Consider the following 21,969-nt stretch of genomic DNA (forward strand, 5'->3'; position numbering starts at 1 on the left):
TGCTTAGGCAAAGTAGATCTCACTAAGGTATCATCTCTGTCAGGGGTAGAGGGACTGAGTTACCAAAATACGTACTTGCTTTCTCCACAGTTAGTGACCCTTTCGAGCAGCTTAGCTTGGCAAGCAGCACCAATATGAAGTCACTTACGCCCACCATTCCCCTCCTGATACAGCAGCAGTCTTACCACACTAACATTATCAACGTTCAAGACTGGAAAGAGTATAAGGCAGGGTGCTGGGGCCCGGCCATCCCTCTCCCTAGTTCACATGCTGACCCACTTACCTCCTCTGAGCTTGGTACTTCAAATTGAAAGCTCAGGGACATTTTGGCCCTGCTATTTGACTTAGACCTGTTGGCTTGACCAAACTTCATACTGGCTTTAATGTTAAGAGCTGATGGTTCCTCCCAAGTCCCAGCAACCTCACATGTCCCTCCCCCTCTGCAGCCTCTTACCCTTGCACTCCCCGCACTTCATATATCCCTTTGCTGTCCTGCCTGAGAAAGGCCTGGATTTCACACCTAATTAAAAGAGATTGTAATGCCTGCGGTTCCCTTTCTTGTTCATGTTCTCTTCCGCACAGGCAGCTTTTTATTCTCACGCTCAGCCCTATCCCTGGACCCCTGCAGCTTAAGGGACCTGCTGAGCAGAGTTCCGACAAAGCAGAGCGCAGGGCCCTCGTACACCGGGGTCCGCAGGCACATTTTCCCTTGGGGACTCACCCCTGCTCCAGCTCCATCCATTTGCGCTCTCTCTCAGAACAGTCACTTAGAATAATTGCATCCTCACTTTCAGTGCTGCAATTCCTTGAATGTTTCCAGTGAATGCCATCACAGGCTGACTTTTTTCTCTGATAGAAAGGAGGGTAGGTTTTTCTTTTCAAATAAACACACACACAAGCACAAATCAACTATTTTTTTTATCACTTTTTTTCTCTTTGCCATCAGTTTTGTGTTCACACCACTTGGTTTTTCTTAGAGTGGGGTGGCATCCTCAAATACACAAAATCTGTGTGAAGTTGGGTGATTTTTATATAGGTTTGGGATTTCATAGAGAGGGGGAGGTAGTTTGATTTCTGTGTGTGAGTGTGTGTGTGTGTTGAATAGCCCAAATGCCTATTCAGTGCCAATCTAGGAAAGAATGGAGTTAGCATTTTCACATCATTCCTTCCTATACAGTTCTTGAATAACCATCTAATCAAGATTTGTTTTCAATGGGGGACAGATCTACAGTGAGTATTTCAGATTTATTCCATTGGAATCTATACATTAATGCCCATTGGTTGAAAAGGACATGTTCACAAAAGCCTGAATTTCGCCTTAACTGTGGCAGAAACTTTCCCACTGTATTAGTGTTAAAAATAAAAGCAAGCCTGGGAAAGGAATTGCCTTGCATTGTGTGCTGGAGGAATAAGGCGTGCTTGAATGGAGGGGCAGAGCTCTTCCATCGCATCCGCACCCTATCAGTGAAAAGAGATTCTGCCTTTCAGGGCATCTCGTTGCAGCGTGGGGCCAAGGGCGCTCAGAGTGGCGTTTGAGAGCCTTGTCCATGAGAATCTAAATGCTTATCACTTCAGGTTGTATCTGTGTTCAGGTTTCCATTTGCCTATGTGGTTTTTAATGAATTTGGTGGCAACATTACTGCATTAGTTGTAACTTAGAAATTTTAGCAAAGAACCTGATTGTTTAGGTTGACTAAATCTTCACTTCAGTTTGGTCAAACAAGCAGTTGAATTTTTTTTCCTCAAGAACTTCTTTGTGAATAGGTAACTTAAAATAACAGTTTTTCTTGTTGTTTTTTTGTTTTCTGGTTTTCCTTTTTTTTTTTTTTTGTGGGGGGTAGGGTCTCACTGTAGCTCAGGCAGACCTGGAATTCACTATATACTCTCAGGGTGGCCTTGAACTTACAGCAGTCCTCCTACCTCTGCCTCCTGAGTGCCAGGATTAAAGTCATGTGCCACCACACCCGGCAAATAACAGTTTTTGATGTTCACTGTTTCTCATTTGTAAGATAAAGTCTGCCATAACTTTCGGTGTCTTTTTTATGAGAATGACGATGGCTTTAGATCTTTGGGCAGTTCAGGTTTTCATTTTGCAGTGGTCACTGCTCTTAGTGAAAAGGGTGTAGGCAAAGCTGGGTCCTTAGTACAGTGTGGACACTTGCTAGTTTTGTAAAATTTTGGGCAAGTCAGGTATATACTTTGAGAGCCCTAACTTTCTCTTACCTTAAATAAGAGCAACATGAGCTCTACTGAAAAATATATATATATAGAATTGTTACAGTAAACAAATGTTACATATTAAAGAATTGTATACTGTATAAAATACTGTGTATATGTGAACTATTAAAATGGTTGTGAGCCAGGCATAGTGGCGCATGCCTTTATTCCCAGTAAATGGGAGGCAGAGGTAGGAGGATCGCTGAATTCGAGGCCACCCTGAGACTCCATAGTGAATTCCAGGTCAGCCTGGGCTAGAGTGAGACCCTACCTTGAAAAACAAAATAAAACAAACAAACAAACAAAAGATTGTGAGAGGGCAGCTTGTTAGGTACATCTCCAGTGTGACCATTATTACCAATGCTATGATCAAACAGGTGCTGAAAGAATGTTCCCATCTATGGAGAAAATGATACTTTAATAAGCCCCTCTACCCAAAGATAGTGATTCTTCTTTGTCTGTGTACAACCATTTTTATTTCCTTCTTTTTTTTTAATGAAAGAGAGACCTCTATAATAGTGAAATTATATATATAGAAATAGTTATATTTTAGTGCCAAGACAAGTTGCTTTATTTCTTCCACTGTTCCATGTATATAAGTAGATACATGCACAGTACATATATACATGTATATACGTGTGTATTCTTGTCAGATGATCAAGGCTACATTAGATCCTCAAGGCCTGAAAATGTGAAGGCTAGTGGGAGAACTTTCAGTTGGAAAGCTCTACTGGCCTTACAGAAAATCCGTGGGCACTTTAATGCCAACCCCCGCCCACTGGCAAAGCTGGTGACATAGTGAAGAAGGGGTCTCCGCAGCCATATCACGTGGGCTCACCCACCAGCTCTGCTACCAGCTACCTGTGCAGTGTTGAGCACATTTCTCAATTTCCTCACCTATAAATTGCCATTTAATTCTCAGAGCCAAGACAGAGAGCAGGCTCTGAGAATCAAATGGGATACTATACACAGAGTACTTTTGACTGTTCTTGACAGATGATAAGGCTTAAAAAAGTTTGCTCTTGTTACTATTGTCCTGCCATACATACAAGAAGAACTCAGCAACAACTGAAAATTTAGTCTCTTGACTGAGTCCCCAGACATCTTTTCCTCAGTTACTTGTACCTTCATCTAGGGCCATATTTTTTAAGGATTTATTTTTATTTATTTATTACAGACCAGCAGAAAGATAGAGAGAATGGGTGTGCCAGGGCCTCCAGCCACTGCAAACGAACTCCAGATGCATGCACCACCATGTGCATCTGGCTTATATGAGACCTGGAGAATCAAACCTGGATCCTTAAATTTCGCAGGCATGCGCCTTAACTGCTAAGCCTTCTCTCCAGCCCAAGGGCCAGATTTTTATATTAAAACAGTTATAGGGGATTTGCAGTGATACGTCAATTTGGCAAAGAAGATTTGTCTTATTGCAAGTGAAAAAAGACAGAAGCTATAGCCTAACACAGAATTTCAGATGCATAATACACCTGATAGAGGTTGAACAAAGTTCTCTTGCCTAAATTAATGCAGGTCATCTCATGGAATGTGAGCACAAAGCCTGAAGATATTTATTAAGCCCAGACAACATAAGCAATGATCAAGTGTAGAACCACGCAGACTCCCCTAAGAAGCCCTTCACGCTGCGTGTGAGGAGAAGGAACCCGAGTGGGGAGGCAGTCCTTCCGTGTGCAGGATGACGCCTCGGGAGCTGTTTCTCACAAGACCAGAATATAGGTCACAGACCAGCAGTGAACACCTGAGACCCTCGTTTCAAAGCCCGTTGACTTGCCTCTCTCAACTTGATAGCTCAGTCGGGACTTAGCTGCTTTTCTTACTGTCATGACCGAAACCTGACAGCAACAACTTGAGGGAAGAAGGACTTATTTTGGCCCATGGTTTCCGAGGGTTCAAGTTCATGGTTGCTTGGCCCCACATGCCAGTTATGGCAGGGGAAGCATATGTTCCAGAAAGCTCTTCCATTGTGGATAGGAAGCCAAGAAGTCAGAACACAGGAAAGATCTAACACAAGATCGAGTGCCTAGGAAACACCCCCACTGACCTCCTCACCCCAGTGAGGCTTTACACCTCCAACCTTTCCCAGTAATGACTTCCAGTTATGAAACTGTCAAGAGATCAAATGATCTCTAGAAATACCATCACAGACACGCCCAGAGGTGTGCCTCCTAATTGCTTAGGCAGCACTGGATCCAATCAAGTTGACAGTCAATCAGAATAAACTGTCACAAATTGTGAAGGCAAAATTGAGGGTCTTGAGACTTAGTGCCAAGTCCACCTTCTCCTTCTCTGCGAATTTATGTTACCAACACGATCACTCATCTACACAGCGTGAAACATATGGTGGTGGTGGGGGGGCAATGGGTCAGGCTAGCACAGCCTCACATAGCTGACTGTTGTCTTCCTCCTGGGAGCTATTTAATAGCTCTGACTGCCCGGCGTGGTGGCGCACACCTTTCCTCCCAGCACTAGGGAAGAGAGATGGGAAGATCACCTTGAGTTCGAGGCCACTCTGAGACTGCATAGCGAATTCCAGGTCAGCCTGGGTTAGAGCGATACCCTACCTCGAAAAACCAAAAGAGTTACCTGTTACCTCTAATAATTGCATCCTATTTCATAGAATAAGTGAGTATCCCCCTTCCAGTTTACTCCAGCTCTCCTGTCCTCATTATTAGCAGTCCATGGCTTCCCTCTAAGAATGCTCAGTTTGATAAATGGAATTACCTAGTTTGGTCTGGTCAGTGCGGCCTGCTGTGGCCTTACGGTTCCTTCTTCACTGGGCCTGAAAACCTCAACTGTGTGACACGTGGCTGCCCTAGGAAATGCTCAGCAGGCTGTCAGAGATGAGGAGAAGGGTGAGGAGGCACAGGAAGCAGCCAGCAAACGCCCCATCCACGTGCACATTGCATTCTGTAGCCCATCTGTCATCTGGAAATGTGGTGGCAGCTGTTTGTACGACATCTTGGTAGGGGTTGAATTTTTCTAGAATTTTTGCATATATGATATGGGTTATGGTAATATAGCACGTTGAGAACTAGGAGGGGATTTTAAACAATGCCTTTTGCTAGTGCATATGAATAAAATGAGGAAGTTCTATAACTTGCAGGGGGTGTAGACGTTCCCAGAGGACTCGGGCTCAGGCCTGTCCAAAGCCGGGTGGCGTTTTCTCTGAGAATAAGTCTTTCCTTTGTCTCTCCCTTGTTCCTGTTGACGTCCTAGGTGTAAGCAGGCACGAGGCCATCTGGTTATTAACTTCAGCAGACAACTTGAGCTCCATTTCTGATTTCTGGGGGATTGCTACGAATACAGTATTCAAAACAGCAGGGGCACCAAGGTGGGAAGTGGGAGAAACTCCAGGTCGTCAGCAGATGGCCTGGGCTGTGTTTGCCACCTGCCCACCTGTGTCCCTGACTGCCAGGAGGGCGGGGATGGCTTCACTCAGGAGGCCTGGGTGCCAGAATGCAGTGCCCGGTTTCTGACCCAGCCCCCGTTGTGTCTCTGGCCCGTTGCACTGCAGGTGACATCAGTTGCAAGGGGATGACCGAGCGCATTCACAGCATCAACCTTCACAACTTCAGCAATTCCGTGCTCGAGACCCTGAACGAGCAACGCAACCGTGGCCACTTCTGTGACGTGACGGTGCGCATCCACGGGAGCATGCTGCGCGCGCACCGCTGCGTGCTGGCCGCCGGCAGCCCCTTCTTCCAGGACAAGCTGCTGCTGGGCTACAGTGACATCGAGATCCCGTCCGTGGTGTCGGTGCAGTCGGTGCAGAAGCTCATCGACTTCATGTACAGCGGCGTGCTGCGGGTCTCGCAGTCCGAGGCGCTGCAGATCCTCACGGCCGCCAGCATCCTGCAGATCAAGACGGTCATCGACGAGTGCACGCGCATCGTGTCGCAGAACGTGGGCGACGCGTTCCCGGGCATCCAGGACTCGGGCCAGGACACCCCGCGGGGCACGCCGGAGTCGGGCACGTCGGGCCAGAGCAGCGACACGGAGTCGGGCTACCTGCAGAGCCACCACCCGCAGCACAGCGTGGACCGCATCTACTCGGCGCTGTACGCGTGCTCCATGCAGAACGGCAGCGGGGAGCGCTCCTTCTACAGCGGCGCCGTGGTCAGCCACCACGAGACGGCGCTCGGCCTGCCCCGCGACCACCACATGGAAGACCCCAGCTGGATCACCCGCATCCACGAGCGCTCGCAGCAGATGGAACGCTACCTGTCCACCACGCCCGAGAGCACGCACTGCCGCAAGCAGCCGCGGCCCGTGCGCATCCAGACCCTGGTGGGCAACATCCACATCAAGCAGGAGATGGAGGACGACTACGACTGCTACGGGCAGCAGATCCTGGAACGCCACGAGTCCGAGGAGTGCCCCGAAGACACCGACCAAGCCGAGGGCACCGAGAGCGAGCCCAAAGGCGAGAGCTTCGACTCCGGGGTCAGCTCGTCCATCGGCACCGAGCCCGACTCGGTGGAGCAGCAGTTCGGCGCAGGAGCCGCCAGGGATGGCCAGGCGGAGCCCATCCAACCCGAGCAGGCCGGGGAGACCCCGGCGGAAGGTGGTGCCCAACCCAACCAGCTAGAACCAGGTGCCTCCTCGCCCGAGAAAAGCAGCAACGAGGTGGACATGGACAGCTCGGTGGTCACGGTCAGCAACAGCTCCGAGAAAAGCGTCCTGCAACAGCCTTCGGTCAACACGTCCATCGGACAGCCATTGCCAAGTACCCAGCTCTACTTACGCCAGACGGAAACCCTCACCAGCAACCTGAGGATGCCTCTGACCTTGACCAGCAACACACAGGTCATTGGCACAGCTGGCAACACCTACCTGCCAGCCCTCTTCACTACCCAGCCCGCAGGCAGCGGCCCCAAGCCCTTCCTCTTCAGCTTGCCACAACCCCTGGCAGGCCAGCAGACCCAGTTTGTGACAGTGTCCCAGCCGGGCCTGTCCACCTTCACTGCCCAGCTGCCAGCGCCCCAGCCCCTGGCCCCCTCCGCAGGCCACAGCACAGCCAGCGGGCAAGGCGAAAAGAAGCCTTATGAATGCACCCTCTGTAACAAGACGTTCACGGCCAAGCAGAACTACGTCAAGCACATGTTTGTCCACACAGGTGAGTTGGGGGGCTCCCCCTGAAGAAGGCCTGCAGCCTGGTGGGGAGGGGAGGTAGGGGGAGGCTACTGGAAAGAACAGCAGGTAGAAGAGAGGGTCTGGAGTCCTCTTTCAGAATGTGGAGAAACACCGCCCGTAAGGCTTCTTGTAGAAGAAGCCGGGCTGAGCCTCATCACAGGAATAAAGAACCCCAAATCACAGAAGCCCTTTATGGAGAAAGGGATGTCCCAGAGGTAGGCAGCCTGAGCAAGAGAAGAATAGGGCACCGCGTTCAAGTAGGCGAGTTCCCGAGGCAGCAAACTGGAGCCAGATTGCCTAGCTTGGACCAGTTCAGGCTTCCTAAAGTGTGTGGCACATAAAGAAATCACTGAACTTTCCTATATTTCCGTCTCCTTGTTAAACCTTCCTTACTGCGTGGCTCCTGGGGGACTTGCCAGTTAGTGCGCAGTGAGTTGTTAGAGGCGCTCCTAACATGGGTGCCACAGCTCTTACTAGCATTATCAAGATGGCTGGGAGAGGCAGAAAGCTTATTTTGTTTGGTTTCAAAGAAAAATGAATTTGATCACTGATTACAAGTTCTAGAGCCTTTAATGAATCAAAAGAAGATGTTTAGTAATCAAAGCTGCTATAAGATGGGTTCCTCAAAAAAAAAAAAAAAAAAACCTAGGCTTATTTCTTTTAAGGATAGAATAAACCATTTCTTTCTTTTTAATTTATGTGACAGACAAAGAGGGAGAGAGAGACAGAAAGAGGGGGGGAGAGAATGAGTGTGCCAGGACCTCCAGCCACTGCAAATGAACTCCAGACACATGCGCCCCTTATGTAATCGGGCTTATGTCTGTCCTGGGGAATCGAACCTTGGTCCTAAGGCTTCTTAGGCAAAGGCCTTAACCACTAAGCCATCCCTCCAGCCCCAGAATAGACCATCTCTTGTGGACATTATTCAGAGGGTCCGGGTTAGGTGAACGGTTCCCAGGATTCTGGTTCCAGAGTTAAAAATCTCCTGATCTCTTAGCTAGTTCTTTTCTTAGTTTCATAATGGGACAGAAATAGAGGTGAGAGTCCCGTGGATGTGTTGCCCTAAAAGAGATCATCTGTATGATTAGAATTTCACATAAATTCTCCCTACTGTAGTAATGACCACCATATTTGAAATTGTTATGAAAGTCAGTCACCTAACAAACCTCTGATTCCAGAATGGTCCTATTAAGTAACAAATGATTTTCAGGGAAAAGTCACATATTTCAGATTCTGATACATGAAAGAGAATTGGTTTCTCAAAGTGCAGCCTTACCTCTCACATCAGGCTAGTAGGCATCTAAGAGGGCACAAAACGCTGGCACTTAAATTGAGGACAGGTTAGTGGTAAAAGGCGCTTGTTCCACAAGCCTCCTAACCAAGAGTGAATCCCTCACACCCATGTAAAGCCATATTCAACATGGCTCCCGTGTCTCTAATCCGGGTAGGAGGCAGAGTCAGGAGAGGCTGTCGCTGGCCTCCCCAGCAGCAAACAACAAGAGGGACTGTCCCAAGCAAGGGAGAGAGGACCAATCCCCCAAGGTTATCTTCCAACTTCCACACATGCACCACAGCATGCGCACACCCATGCTACATATCAGACAGAGACACATACACACACATAATATCAAAAGTAAAATAACTGCAGGAATAGAAGAGAAGGAAAGCAGTTGACAAACAGACAAGATTCCCAACATTGCAAGTGAGCAATGTTCCCTCCGCTGAACTTTGCCTCTTTTGGCGGTTCAGCCTACATCAGGATATTATGTAAATCAACATACATGGCTTTATGCCAGTCATTTATGCTTAAAGTTTTCAGTTTTCACAACTCAAGATAAACATCGGGACTTACTGCTGAATTTAGGAAGAAAAGTAGTGGTAAGTTACTATGTTTACTCAGGGAAAATATGGATGCAATAGCAACCTGAGCTTCAGCAAGGGAAATTAGCCAAATAATGGTGTTTTTGTTCATATAGAAACATATGCAGACATGATCTCAGATAGTTGATGTCTTTTTCTCCTGAAATAGCTGCTTTCAAATCAATGAAATTAAAGATTAGTGCAGGGGGGGGAGCATTTGTGTGTTTCCTTAGCCAAAGGTAACTTTGTTCTTCTTGGATCTACAAATATATTTACTGTCCCTTTTGCTGTTCACCTCCCAGTAAAAGTACCAGACATAAAATCCATGCGCTCATTCAGATCACATGCTGAAATGGGGCTTCACGTTTACAAAATAAAACTTTCATTATGCTACCAAATGTCTTAATGTATAGAATTTTTTTCAATAGAGTCACCAAAGAATTCTGTGCTTAACCCAAGTAACCAGTTTTGTCCATGATTAAAAAGCAGCAATGAGATTCACATGCCTAGATATTATAGATGCAAAAAGCAGTACTTGGCCATTTTAAAAATCTGAGTTGTGCTCAAAGTATTGTCTTCAGAATGTGGTAAATTATTAATTAAGCTGCTCAAAAAATATTAAGGTGTTAGCATTGATTTATATCATATAGCCACATCTGGAATCAATTAATTTTATACATGTATCAGTTGAGCACATCATTAAAAAAAGAAAAACTACCTGCCCTTTCTCTCTGCAATTATTTGGCTCTGCAATTTGCAAAAAGTTTCTGTGTATTTCAACTTTTTTCTAAGTGAAGGAAGGAATTCTTAATCTGAAAAAATTAAGAACAACTGAGGGCAGGAGAGGTGGCTCAGCAGTAGAAGGTGCTTGCTTACAAAGCCTTACGGCCTGGGACTTGGTTCCCCAGTACCCACATAAAAACAGATACACAAAGTGGCACATGAGTCTTTGCAGTGGCAGGGGAATCTGGCATGCCCAAATACTTTCTCTCCCCCCTCCTCTCTCTCATACACACACACACACACACTTACATACCCACACACAAATAACTAAATAATTTGGAAAAAAAAAAAAAACGAACAACTGGCCTGGAATTTTCAAAAAGCAAGACAGAACATGAGGAGGGAGTTTAAGGCCAAATTTCCAAAGTTTTTAGAGCACTGGGGACAAGGCTTAGTGGTGAAACATGCTTGCCTGCAAGCCTGCTGGGCCAAGTTTGATCCACCAGCACCCAGGCATAGCCAGACACAAGGTGGCAGATATTTCTGTCACCCAACACACCTAGGACAATAAGCAGAGGCATGAAAATCCAGAACCATGCAAGCCAGCTAGACTGGCACACATGCAGCAGCCTAAACAATGAAGAGACCCCGTCTTAAAAAGAGGTTAGAAGGAAAGGACAGACACCCCAAGGTTATCATTTGACTTCCACACACATGCCATGGTGCTCATGTGCACACACACACACACACACACACACACACACGCAAACATTTTTTTAAGGGTTTTTAGAAAGTACCAAGGATACTTTGAAGAGCAGAGGTGGACTTGTTCTTTTCCAAGTGTAGCCAAAAAGAGTTCTACCAAGAAAGAGAATCTTGAGAGAGTCAGAAGGACAGAGATTTGGCTTCCCTCCAGCACAGCTACTCGGCAAACAGACCTGCGTCATTGCTGAGCCTTCAGTTCCTCCAGGGTTTAAGGTGGATGGGACTTATTTTCAGTGGTGGCGTTAGAGAATAAGTCCTGAAATCTGGATTCCTTGTGCATCTGGCTTACATGGGTCCTGAGGAATTGAACCTGTGTTCAGTTTGGTTTTGCAGGCAAGTGCCTTAACCACTAAGCTATTTTCTCCAGCCCAATATTACTTAATTTTTAAAAAATCATCATCATGCTGGGTTGGTGGCACACGCCTTTAATCCCAGCACTTGGGAGGCAGAGGTAGGAGGGTTTGCCATGAGTTCGAGGCTACCCTGAGAATACAGAGTGAATTTTCCAGGTCAGTGTGCCTGGACTAGAGTGAGACCCTACCTTGAAAAACCAAAAAAAAAAAAAAAAAAAAAAAAGAAATAAAAGATCATCATTATTACTTAGGCCCCTCTACCTAGGAGACATTGAGTTTCTTACAGTGTGATATTCCTCAGGTTTCTCTTGAACTACCTTCATAGCAAGAACTTTGTTTTCATTCCATAATGATTTTGATTATTTGTTTTTGTTTTTTGAGGTAGGGTCTCACTCTAGGTCAGGCTGACCTGGAATTCACTATGTAGCCTCAGGGTGGCCTCAAATTCATGGTGATCCTCCTACCTGTTCCTCCCGAGTGCCGGGATTAAAGGCGTGTGCCACCACGCCTGGCCTTAATGATTTTTCTGAGTAAAGAAAATCCCCTCACCTAGACACTTTCCCCCACTCCCCCGACTGCCAAATAAGCTATGGCAGGACTCCATTAGCCCTCAAAAAGTTTTCCATGTTCACTTACTGTGTGGCTTCTTAAGAGTTGTGAGAAAGCAAACCAAGAGTTTAGGGCATGTGTGGAAGCAAGAGACCTGGAGGGGAAAAGCACAAACCATCCTTCATGGAGCAAAGCCCAGCTGTTCCATGCCTTTCCCCTCCCCCCATCAAGAGAGAACACAAGTCAGAGGAAAGGAACAGGAGTAAACAGGAGGCAGACAGGTACTATGAGAAGGATGTACTATGAGAAGGCTGAGCCGTGGGATGAACAGCAAAGCAAGAAACTTCAGAGGGCAGTGTATATTTTATCAAGAAACTCCAGGTGGAAGTTTCTTTTAAGATCCAAACTTAGGACTTTTTCCTTAAAAAAAAAAAATCTATAAATGAATATGGGCTAGCATATGTAGTTGCTTAGCAAATGTTTGTTGAGTGAGTATGTAAATGAATGTTCAAAAAATGTGGGCATGCTTTCCAGGAGAACTTAATTCAAGGAACTTATACATAAATGCATTCTTTTCTCAGCAAGACTTTTAGATTTCTTCCTCTTTTTTTCTTCTTTTTTCTTTTTTTTAATTAGCTTTAGTGAAGTATCTATATTCCCATTTGTGTTTTTCACCAACAAATCATAGTTCTTTTGACTTTTTTTATGAATCATATTATCACCAGCCAATCCATTGCTGATGTTCTTATCCCATTGATATGTTCTGCACATAAGATAAATTTGCTTATTTTTTCTAAGAAGCTCAGCTATTCAGCCATGAAGTCAATGTAGACAGATACAGTGATAACTGGAGCATAACAGTGTGAGCTATCTGTAACAACAGTAACACCAGGACAGTACTGTGAGGTCCTCATATGGAGTTTGGACTGGTCTATCAAACTAATGGGGATAAATACTTGGAGTAAGAAAGCCTTAGTTTTACAAACACTTTGTGGCTTTGGGTCTTTTAAGTTCTAGGTTCAACCTGAAACTCGGTTTTGTAGATCTTAATCATACTTACATATGGTTACTCTGAGACTTAAGTAATTTATGTGAAAGCACTTAACTATAAATGTTATGAAATTACCATAGCCACTTAGGAACACATATATTAGATGTTACCACAGCACCATAATTTTCCATTCTAATCAAGAGAGCAAGAAACAGTTCACAGCAGAGGTCGGGTTCACATCATACTGTCAGCTGTTATTCGTGTGTTAAGTGATCTTCAGGATGTTAGCACAACTCTTACTGGAGACATCATTTTCAGAGGGTGCTGCTTGCTGTTCATCCCGTTCATAGCATTGTAGGAGGCCAAGTCATGTGCGTGAGATTCCCTAAGATCGTTAATATTCTGCTTGCCATCAGAACCCTTCCGCTGCCCCTGAATCCACAGATGCTTTGTGAAGTTACTCTGTCCCTCCTCGACACTGAATGAACAGGAGCTTGCCAGGAAGGCCAAGGGGGGCTACCAAGTGTATCTTAGAGGTGTGCCCACAACAGCACCTCAGCGCTCCATCGGAGCGTAGGTCCACTGCTGGTACGGAACCTTCTCCATTTTCTGATACAGCCTTGACTTCCCTCATTCAGTAGACCTGCACTTTCCAGGACATCCCTGCTCTCCTCTTCCTCTCCTGCCTCATCAAAGAGCTTGTCACGCATTATTATTTTTTTTAATCCACCCCCATGGGCACATCAGCGTTCCCCACTCTCCCATCCTGGAAAAGGCAGGAAATCCCTCTCCCCTTGCTTCTTCACCTCGGGTTGGCTTCACTGCCTCCAACACTCAGTGGCCAATTGTCAGGAAGTCCTGCCCCTGCTTTGTGTTAACATTTTATTCGTGGCATACCTTCTCTTCATTGGCTTGCATAGCTGAGAGTAGATTGTGCACCTGCGTCTGAATGGCAGAGCCTCGGTGACAGAGCCTGCTTTATTTGAAAAAAAAAATTTGTTGTAGTTGTTTTAGGACGCGGGGCTGGCTTTCCCACGTTAGGTAAGTTATTTCTTGGTTGACTTCCTTACCTCCTTCAGGCTGAATCAGTCTAGTTTGTTTTTAAGTGACCATAGACTCTGTTACGTGCTTTTTCTTTTTAAATTTCAAAACAGTTCACAGGGTGTGTACGCTCTGGAGTATTGTCACATCGGACATAAGGAAACCGAGTTTTAGAGAGGCTTAAAAAGATGCCCAAGTCACTCAGATAAGAAATGACATTCATATATGACTGCACCCCACAACAGATCACTCTGAGCTCTACGGTGAAGGGCCTACAGCCCTCCAGGTCATGATCCAAGTGTCTGCTTTGTACTTTGTGTCCTTTCCTAAGAAGCGTGACTTACAGTATCTCACCCTAGGGCCAAACCTGGAAAGCCACTTAAATCAGTGGTAATTTATTTATCTTTTCTTGACTTCGCCTGGACAGCATCAGTCAGCAGACCACTTTCTTTAGTTCTTTAAGGTCTGCTATAAGTGGCATGCAGGAAAATAAGAGAGCAGAAACATATCAACATTCTTGATGAGTGACGCTGTTTTAGATCCATACATCTGAAACGGAAGATGGCGGGCACCTGACAAATCTGAAAATATACTCCATTTAGTCAGACGGTTTCTGAAGTGCCCACACTCCATCGTCACTGCACCTCAGTAATTATAGAGAGTACCTTCCTTTGAGGAGCTCCCTAGTGCCTTGCAAACACTGTTCCTCATTAACTAGCACACCATTTTTTTTCTGTGGCAGAGAAGGGAACAAGATACTTTGTCCTATTTAAAATGTGGGACTGCTAATGCATGGAATGACTAAGCAGGCGGCCCTAGGGTCATTTGCTGACAAGGCCAGAACCAGAGACCTCGGGTGTTTGGGGGCATCCTGAGAAGACTCGCAAATCCACAAAGGACCATGGCAAGTGTCTGGTCCAATTCCTCACTTACTTACAGAAAGCAAAACAAACCCAGAGAGAAGAGAACCCTTGAAAAGCCCAGGGTCACACAAATAATTAATGGCAGAAATGATACTACATGCATGCCAACAGCATACATATATATGCTGGGGAGAGAAAAAACTGACAACGGTGAAGAATCAATTTGTAGTTGGATTAGAAGGGTGTGAAAGTAAGTGCCTTCATCAGTGACCTTGCCTACGGGAATGTCAAAGAGCAAGAGCATTGTAACACAAAGTCTCAGCTTCCTAACAGACCAGAAACCATCTGGAGTTGAAGGCCCTGCTTCCCATTACAGGTGACAGGTGGACATGTTGAAAGAGATAGCTGGCTAGCTTATCGTAGCCACTAAAAATTGTACTGAAAGCACAAGGATAGCAAAGACCAGCTGAGTTCCAAGCATGTTTCCAGCCGAAAGAAATGTTTCAACTAAAAATAACATGCATGACTGTGCTTCTTAAGGAATTTCTCATTTCCAAAAAAAAAGCACCAATGTGTAAACACCCTGCGTAGACTGGACTCTTTATCATACTTCTATTTGAGTCTTCCCATATAACCCTGGCATTCTATATGCATCATATTGTACCATCAGTGTGCTTAAAAAAAAATCCTTTCATGTTTGAAAACACACCAAAAAAAAAAAGTAGTCTAATGATAGAAAGTCCCACAAAATGAATCATGAACACAAACATTTAGCCCTGAACGTGGCACATGGTAAGCATTCTACACATTCGATACCATCACACCTCCTAGGTTGTATAACTGAAAAAGTAAGAATACAGTCAAGGCACTTATTTCAAATGGAAGTTATCCTCAAGTAAGAAGTAATTCAAATGTTGAAGCAATTACCCTGGGAGTTTCCGGCTTTCAGTTGAGGCATAGAAGAGTCATAGGAAACACTTACTACTTTGGGCTATCAGTAATGAGGTACAAGTGGACCAAACATTTTAATGTGGTTCATGTCACCCACCAAAAGCACAGAACAGGAGCCCAGAACAAATACTACAGATGAGCAGGTCTAAGTGATTATCCAAAGGGAGGCCACAGGCCCATGGACTTCCCTTATAGAAGGATGCCTCATCATTCACTGACGAGTTTTGCTTGACTGTTTTTAACTAGCTCAGTCATTTGGTATCTGAGCCAATGGCAAACCCAAGCAGTAAACACAAAAGAAAGAAGGGCTTCTGCCAGCTGGCTAATATAAATAAATAAGAAGAGAGAAAAACTATTTTAGACATTGACCTAAGAGTCAAAAAGCACATGGAACCGTTTAACGGGTGGCGGGGGTGGGGAGGATATCGCCTTGTAATAAGAAGGCCATGGAAGTATTCCCACAGCACGCTTGGTGGTCTGCACAGTGGTTTCATATGTATTTTATGTCAACGCCAGCATACTGAGGTAAGTAGGACTGAGTACCTCCGGGCACTTGATTTTTTTTTTTTTTCCACAGCGGCATACAGTGTGTTGGTGCCTAGATTTGACCAGGGCCCATGGGACTCTGAGATCACCACATAGTCCACCACCCAGTCACCCTCCACAACTGCTGAGACAATGTGCCGCTCATTGCAGTTGACACAGAACAGTCGATTCACTTGTGAGCTTCATTTTAGGGAGGTTTTGCCATAGACAAACGCAATTAACACCATGCCGGGCATGGTGGCATGCGTCTTTAATCCCGGCACTCAGGAGGCAGAGGTAGGAGGATCACTGTGAATCTGAGGCCACCCTGAGACTACATTAGTGAATTCCAGGTCAGCCTGAGCTAGAGTGAGACCCTACCTCAAAAAAGAAAAGAAAAAAAAAAAGTGTGCTTTTTAAGTCTACTACAGACTTACAATCAATAATGATGCATCTTTTGGAGGCAGGAAATCTCGAAACTGCCCCAGCCGTCCCTTAAAGCAAGCTTTCTCTAAGCAAGGTGATCCAGGAAGGTTTAAGTCTTCCCACTAAAGGATGATCTGTTAAGCAATCCGATTTTTATTTTCTCTTAATTTTTGTTTTGTTTTGTTTCTCTTCCTTTTTTTTTTTTTTTTTGTTGTTGTTGTTGTCTTGCTTTTCTTCCCCTCATCCTCCTTCCTCGGCCGTGTCTCGCTCCTTCCCGCTTGCTGTCCCCCCCCCCCCCCCCCCCGTCAACAGGCGAGAAGCCGCACCAGTGCAGCATCTGTTGGCGCTCCTTCTCCTTGAAGGACTACCTTATCAAGCACATGGTGACGCACACGGGAGTGAGGGCCTACCAGTGCAGCATCTGCAACAAGCGCTTCACCCAGAAGAGCTCCCTCAACGTGCACATGCGCCTCCACCGCGGGGAGAAGTCCTACGAGTGCTACATCTGCAAAAAGAAGTTCTCCCACAAGACCCTCCTGGAGCGACACGTGGCCCTGCACAGTGCCAGCAACGGGACCCCTCCCGCAGGCACGCCCCCGGGCGCCCGCGCTGGCCCCCCAGGCGTGGTGGCCTGCACGGAGGGCACCACTTACGTCTGCTCGGTCTGCCCGGCAAAGTTTGACCAAATGGAGCAGTTCAACGACCACATGAGGATGCATGTGTCTGACGGATAAGTAGGTTCTCTTTCTTACGAACACAACCCCAGCGAAAGAAGTTAAACAGACAGACAAAAAGCTACGGCACTAGAATTTAAGAGATGTTTTGGTTTCATTTTTTTACTTTCTGTTTTTGTTTCTGTTTTTGTTTCATTTTGTACTACATAAAGAACTGTTTTTTGCCTGCTGGTACATTACATTTCCGGGGGCTTGGGTGAATAATAGTTTTCCCAGCCTCCCTCGGATGGTGGCCTTAAGGCCCGGTAGTGCTTCAGGAGGTCCACTGGTTGGATCTCTAGCTACTGGCCTCTAAATACAACCCTTCTTTAAAAAAAAAAAAAAAAAATCTTTTAAAAAAGTAAAAAAAAAAAAAAAAAAAAAAAGAAAAATAATTTTTTTTTTTCCACTTGTGAAGAGCACTACAAAATATATAACAAAATCTAAAAGGCCTACTGTCTTTAAGTACACCGCTTGCAGTGTTTTCAGTGGACATTTTCACAATTCTGGCCACTTGGACTTCACAGTACCAGTTAAAACTGTGGAATATCACTTCTGGTTGAAAACCCAGAAGAAAGGCCCTGCTTTTCCACCTGATTCATTAAAGGGCTGTGGGTGGGAGGGGCAGTGAGTTCAGGGGTGCGGGAAGAAAGTGACATGGCAGGCTTCTCCCCCATTCTGCCCAGTGCGCACACCCTGGCCCGCCCCTTCCGCGTTCCCCCTTTCAGCAGAAGCCAGGGCGACGTGGACAAGCAACAAGCAAGAGTGGCTATCGTATTTATTCAGTGTCTTCGCTGAGCCACGGCCTCAGCACAGTCAAGAAGGACTTTCATGAAAGGCAGGAATGCAGATAAAACAAAGATATCAGAAATTTGCACCTATGTTTCTAGGTACAAGAGAAGGGTTATTTCCAACAATCTTTGCAAAAAAAAAAAAAAAAAGTGTCAGGATATATTCTTGTGGAAGAGAAAAAGAAAGAAATGGAGGGTGGGGACAATAAGAAGTTCTTGAGGCTTTTTTAATTCAGAATTTTATAGAGGGGCAAAAGTGACGTTTACCAGATAGAATGCTGATTTTTTAAATATATTTACGACAGTATTTGTGTAAAAAAAAAAACAAAAAAAGTGAGATTGTCAAAAGTAATTTTTTTCTCATTTTGGTTTTGCATACACTGCCACCAATCCTTTCTCTTTTATTTTATTACACACACACACATACACACACAGACACACACAGACACACACACACACACACACACACACACATATATATATATATATATATATTTTTTTTTTTTTTTTGGGTAAGTCAAGACTGTTAAGGTTAGCGATACTGCTTCCAGATAGAAAGAATAAAAGGCAACTAAAGTTATATTTGAAAGAGAGGAAGGTTATTTTCTTCATTTTTTTTATTTTTCTTAATTTTTATTATTTTAAGTATTGCCTGGGTTGCTGAGGCCCTCTGAGGCTCACCCATCTCTGCTGTAATTTGAACTGCTGCTTTGTATTTTGTTATGTAAATCTTTGACTTTTAGCAAGCTTAAGTTGCTCCACTGAATATTTTTCCCACTGATCCATCTAGAATTCTGTTCTTTTTCATGGGAGGGACTTTAGCTTTCAGAAGCAGATGCCTCGCTTCTCCAAAATTTCACTGAGCTCTTTAGGATTCTACAATTTCCACTGACTTTTTTTTTTCCTTTGATGAAACACTAGTTGTCTGTAGATCTTGACAAATAGGTTTGTTTCTCTTGTGGTCAGCCAGGAGGAGGACTCCACAGAACTCTTTCACACCTCTTTGCCCTTCACAACTCTGAGCATCACTTTGTTACAAACCATAATGCATAGATGCCAAAATTACTCTCTTCCTTTCAAACATCACCTTCTGACTCTTTCCACTCTAGCTAAGAGGGCTAAATAAGATAACATTCTTTAGATGATTTATTCATCCTTGCTTTTGGAAAGGTCTTAGGGAAATTAGCAATCTCCTTGATACCAACTTCCAGCATTCAGGAGGCCGCCAATCTGTTGCGTCATCCCACATGCCACTCTCTTCCTAGTTGGGATTTCTCTCCTTGGTCGTGATCAAGAAATCATAATAGAGATTTTCCATTATACACAGTGTCCTTAAGGGATTCCAGTTCAAAAATAGGACATTTTAAATCTAACTTATACTCTTTAAGTGATTTCATCATTGGGCATGTTTTAGCACACTTAAAGGGAAAAGTAAATCTTTCAATAAAGCAGAAACACCAAGCTACAACTTTATAAAAAAGAAAAGAGGATATTTTCAGTTCAAAATTACTCTACATTTTAATTTAACTTTCCTTCTAATTTTCCTGTTAGCATTTTATTTACACAGACCATGCAGCAAATAAGGAAAAAAAAACATCCAAGGCAAGCAACTCTATGGTGACTAAATTGGTTTTATTCATATATTTTAGACAATTGGTTAACTTGGATCTTTTCCATAAGTTCTTTGTGATGTTTTGTAGTTCGTGTAACTGGAGTATTTGTGGAGTTTGAATTGGTCCTATGGTGCTTAATTCAGTGGATATTTTGCTAGGAGTTTTATGTAGGCATGGATGGTTAACTGACTACTGAATATCACCCATCATGATTTCAAAGAATAGTCCTGCTAAAAATTGTGTGACCCATTTGAAAAGTCAGCTTCAGAAAAATCAATTCAGTTTTTTAGGTTGCTGATTTTACTGGTAAAGTATTAATAGTGACTTAATATTCTACTTACCACCAATAGAGGGAGCATTAATTTTGTCGTGGAATTGTTTTGATATTTTGAAGAGTCGTTCAACCCATAAAATGAAAAAGATTGACATCATGATAATTTTTTTAATCTGGAAGGAAAGAGATATAAAATCACTCATTATATAACATAAATGAAAGGAGGCCAGAAGCCACTGTAAAATATTTTCACTATTTAACAGTAGTACCTTTTAAATAGTGTCTTTACTCAAATCCTAGTAAAGTAGGCAGAATTCATAATATTTCCAGAAAAGCCAGTACTTGGCCACATTTCACTGCTTGCTTTTCAAATCTGAGAGAGACCAATTTGCCTTAATGTTGAGTTTCCATTGTAAAAACTAAGCAAATGGGTTAAAATCCACCTTTTCTTGTGGAGCATATAGAGAGAGAAAAAAGAAGACAAAAACTGCAGGTGACTTGAAACCCGGATGCCCACCCCTGTAAAGGAACTGTCTCCTTTTTTTTAGAAAAAAGGGGGGAGGGGAAGATTTGGGGGATACACAAATATTTCTTGGTGAGATACTAAACACAGGCTTATTCCTACTCTTTGTATTCTCCCCCCACCCCAAACATGTCACAGCCTAAAAGAGTTGACAAAATGTTCTGTGGAACCAGGAAGAAACTAGATTGAAGTAGTAGCTAATGTGGAGGAACAAAGAGTCTTCTGTAGGGTTATTGCTGTCTTGTTTGCCCACTGTGAGGCTCCTTTCCAAACTATCTGAGACTTTAAAAGATAAGCCCATCTGTACCTGTTTCAAAAGCATAGAGAAGGTTTCTGATTTCCAGCCCTCCATTTCAGAGTATAGATCCTTATTTTTTTTGGTTTGCAGTCCTATAATTTTCATGCTAGGATGTTATCAGCACTTTAAAACAATTCTTTTAAGTACCCAGGAAACAAAATATAGATAAGACAGAAGCAGATGTTCCAGATATAAGGCTTCTCACTCTTAAAGGGAGTTACAGGGAACAAGAACTGGTATGATGGAAAAAAATTAATGTTTTAGTATGCTAGTATTTTTTAAAGGAGTTTTCTAAATATGAGAAAGCAACATCAAAGAGGGATGCTTACAACACATTTCAATAGAGAGATTACAAAAACTAAAATTTCCAAGGACTAAAAGCACTGAGAGTATCCCAGCATAGTGAAAAATGTTTTCATATGAAATAACAACATGTGTGCAAAAAAGGCCCATAAATGTGTAAAATGTAACCCTTCAAAAGGACAGGAATTGAAGCTCAGATATATATATATATATGATACACATCTGCAATAAGAAAAGATTGAGAAACAAGCCACCCCCCTCCACAAAATATCTGAAATGAAAATTTCTGGATCAAAATATTTTTATTTTATATTTTAATTAAGTTATGAACTCAAACTTCTTCCAACATTTTAATAGACCCTCCCCTACTTCCTATGTTTTCAATTTATTTGTGCCCCAAGGAAGTTTTGTTGGTAATTACCATCATTCTCTCCCCCTAGCATCTTACAGGGCACTATAGCTCTTGGCCTTAGAAAGACTTGTAATTGCCTTGTTTAAAAGTCATGAAGGTTTTATTTTATAGTAATCTGTAAGGACCAAGTAAACTCCTTTCCAACCCATGAACGGGGAGAATTTGTGTATTCTGAGAATGAGAAGAGAACAAGTTTTCTATGGCTGCCTTTTATTTTAAGTTCTACTGCTTTGATCTATGACTGCTTTCATCACACAAACACACCAGCAGGATGTACCCTTTTCATGCCCCCAAATCAGTGTTTTCTCACAGCATAAAAATTACCACTGAGGTGTGCCCCTTATTTAATCCCTCAACAGCCCCAAGAAAACACAGTAAGTAAAGGCTCCTATTGCTTTCCCTCTTGGGAAGTCTCCACAACACCCCCAACAATGTTGCGCTGAGGAGTGGGGCCTGGCCAGGAGGGATCAGAAAGGCCCACCCTGAGCTTCCCCTGTCGTTCGGAAGGATGGCATTTAGTGAGCTGTGGAGGTGTGACTGTGCAGAGGGGCAGAGCAGACTGCACTGCTGTGGCCAGCATGCTGCTGCAGGGAGGGAAGCAAAAAGAAGGGGTGCAACCAGAGCCCT

At 44.0% G+C, this 21,969-nt stretch overlaps 1 protein-coding gene across 10 annotated transcripts in view; it reads left to right on the plus strand.

The window, feature by feature from the left end:
• Positions 1-18,387, plus strand: part of Zbtb20 (zinc finger and BTB domain containing 20) — a 770,503-nt gene extending 752,116 nt beyond the window's left edge. For all 10 annotated transcript variants that reach the window (XM_045146702.1, XM_045146709.1, XM_045146703.1 and 7 more), the window contains 2 exons: positions 5,750-7,351; positions 16,728-18,387. In XM_045146702.1, coding sequence (XP_045002637.1) covers positions 5,750-7,351; positions 16,728-17,149 — 2,024 coding nt within the window. In that variant the 3' untranslated portion in view covers positions 17,150-18,387. The remainder of the gene's footprint in view (positions 1-5,749; positions 7,352-16,727) is intronic.
• Positions 18,388-21,969: the final 3,582 nt, after the last annotated feature.

Source organism: Jaculus jaculus, chromosome 4 (genome assembly GCF_020740685.1).
Source record: "Jaculus jaculus isolate mJacJac1 chromosome 4, mJacJac1.mat.Y.cur, whole genome shotgun sequence".
Lineage (NCBI taxonomy): Eukaryota > Metazoa > Chordata > Mammalia > Rodentia > Dipodidae > Jaculus > Jaculus jaculus.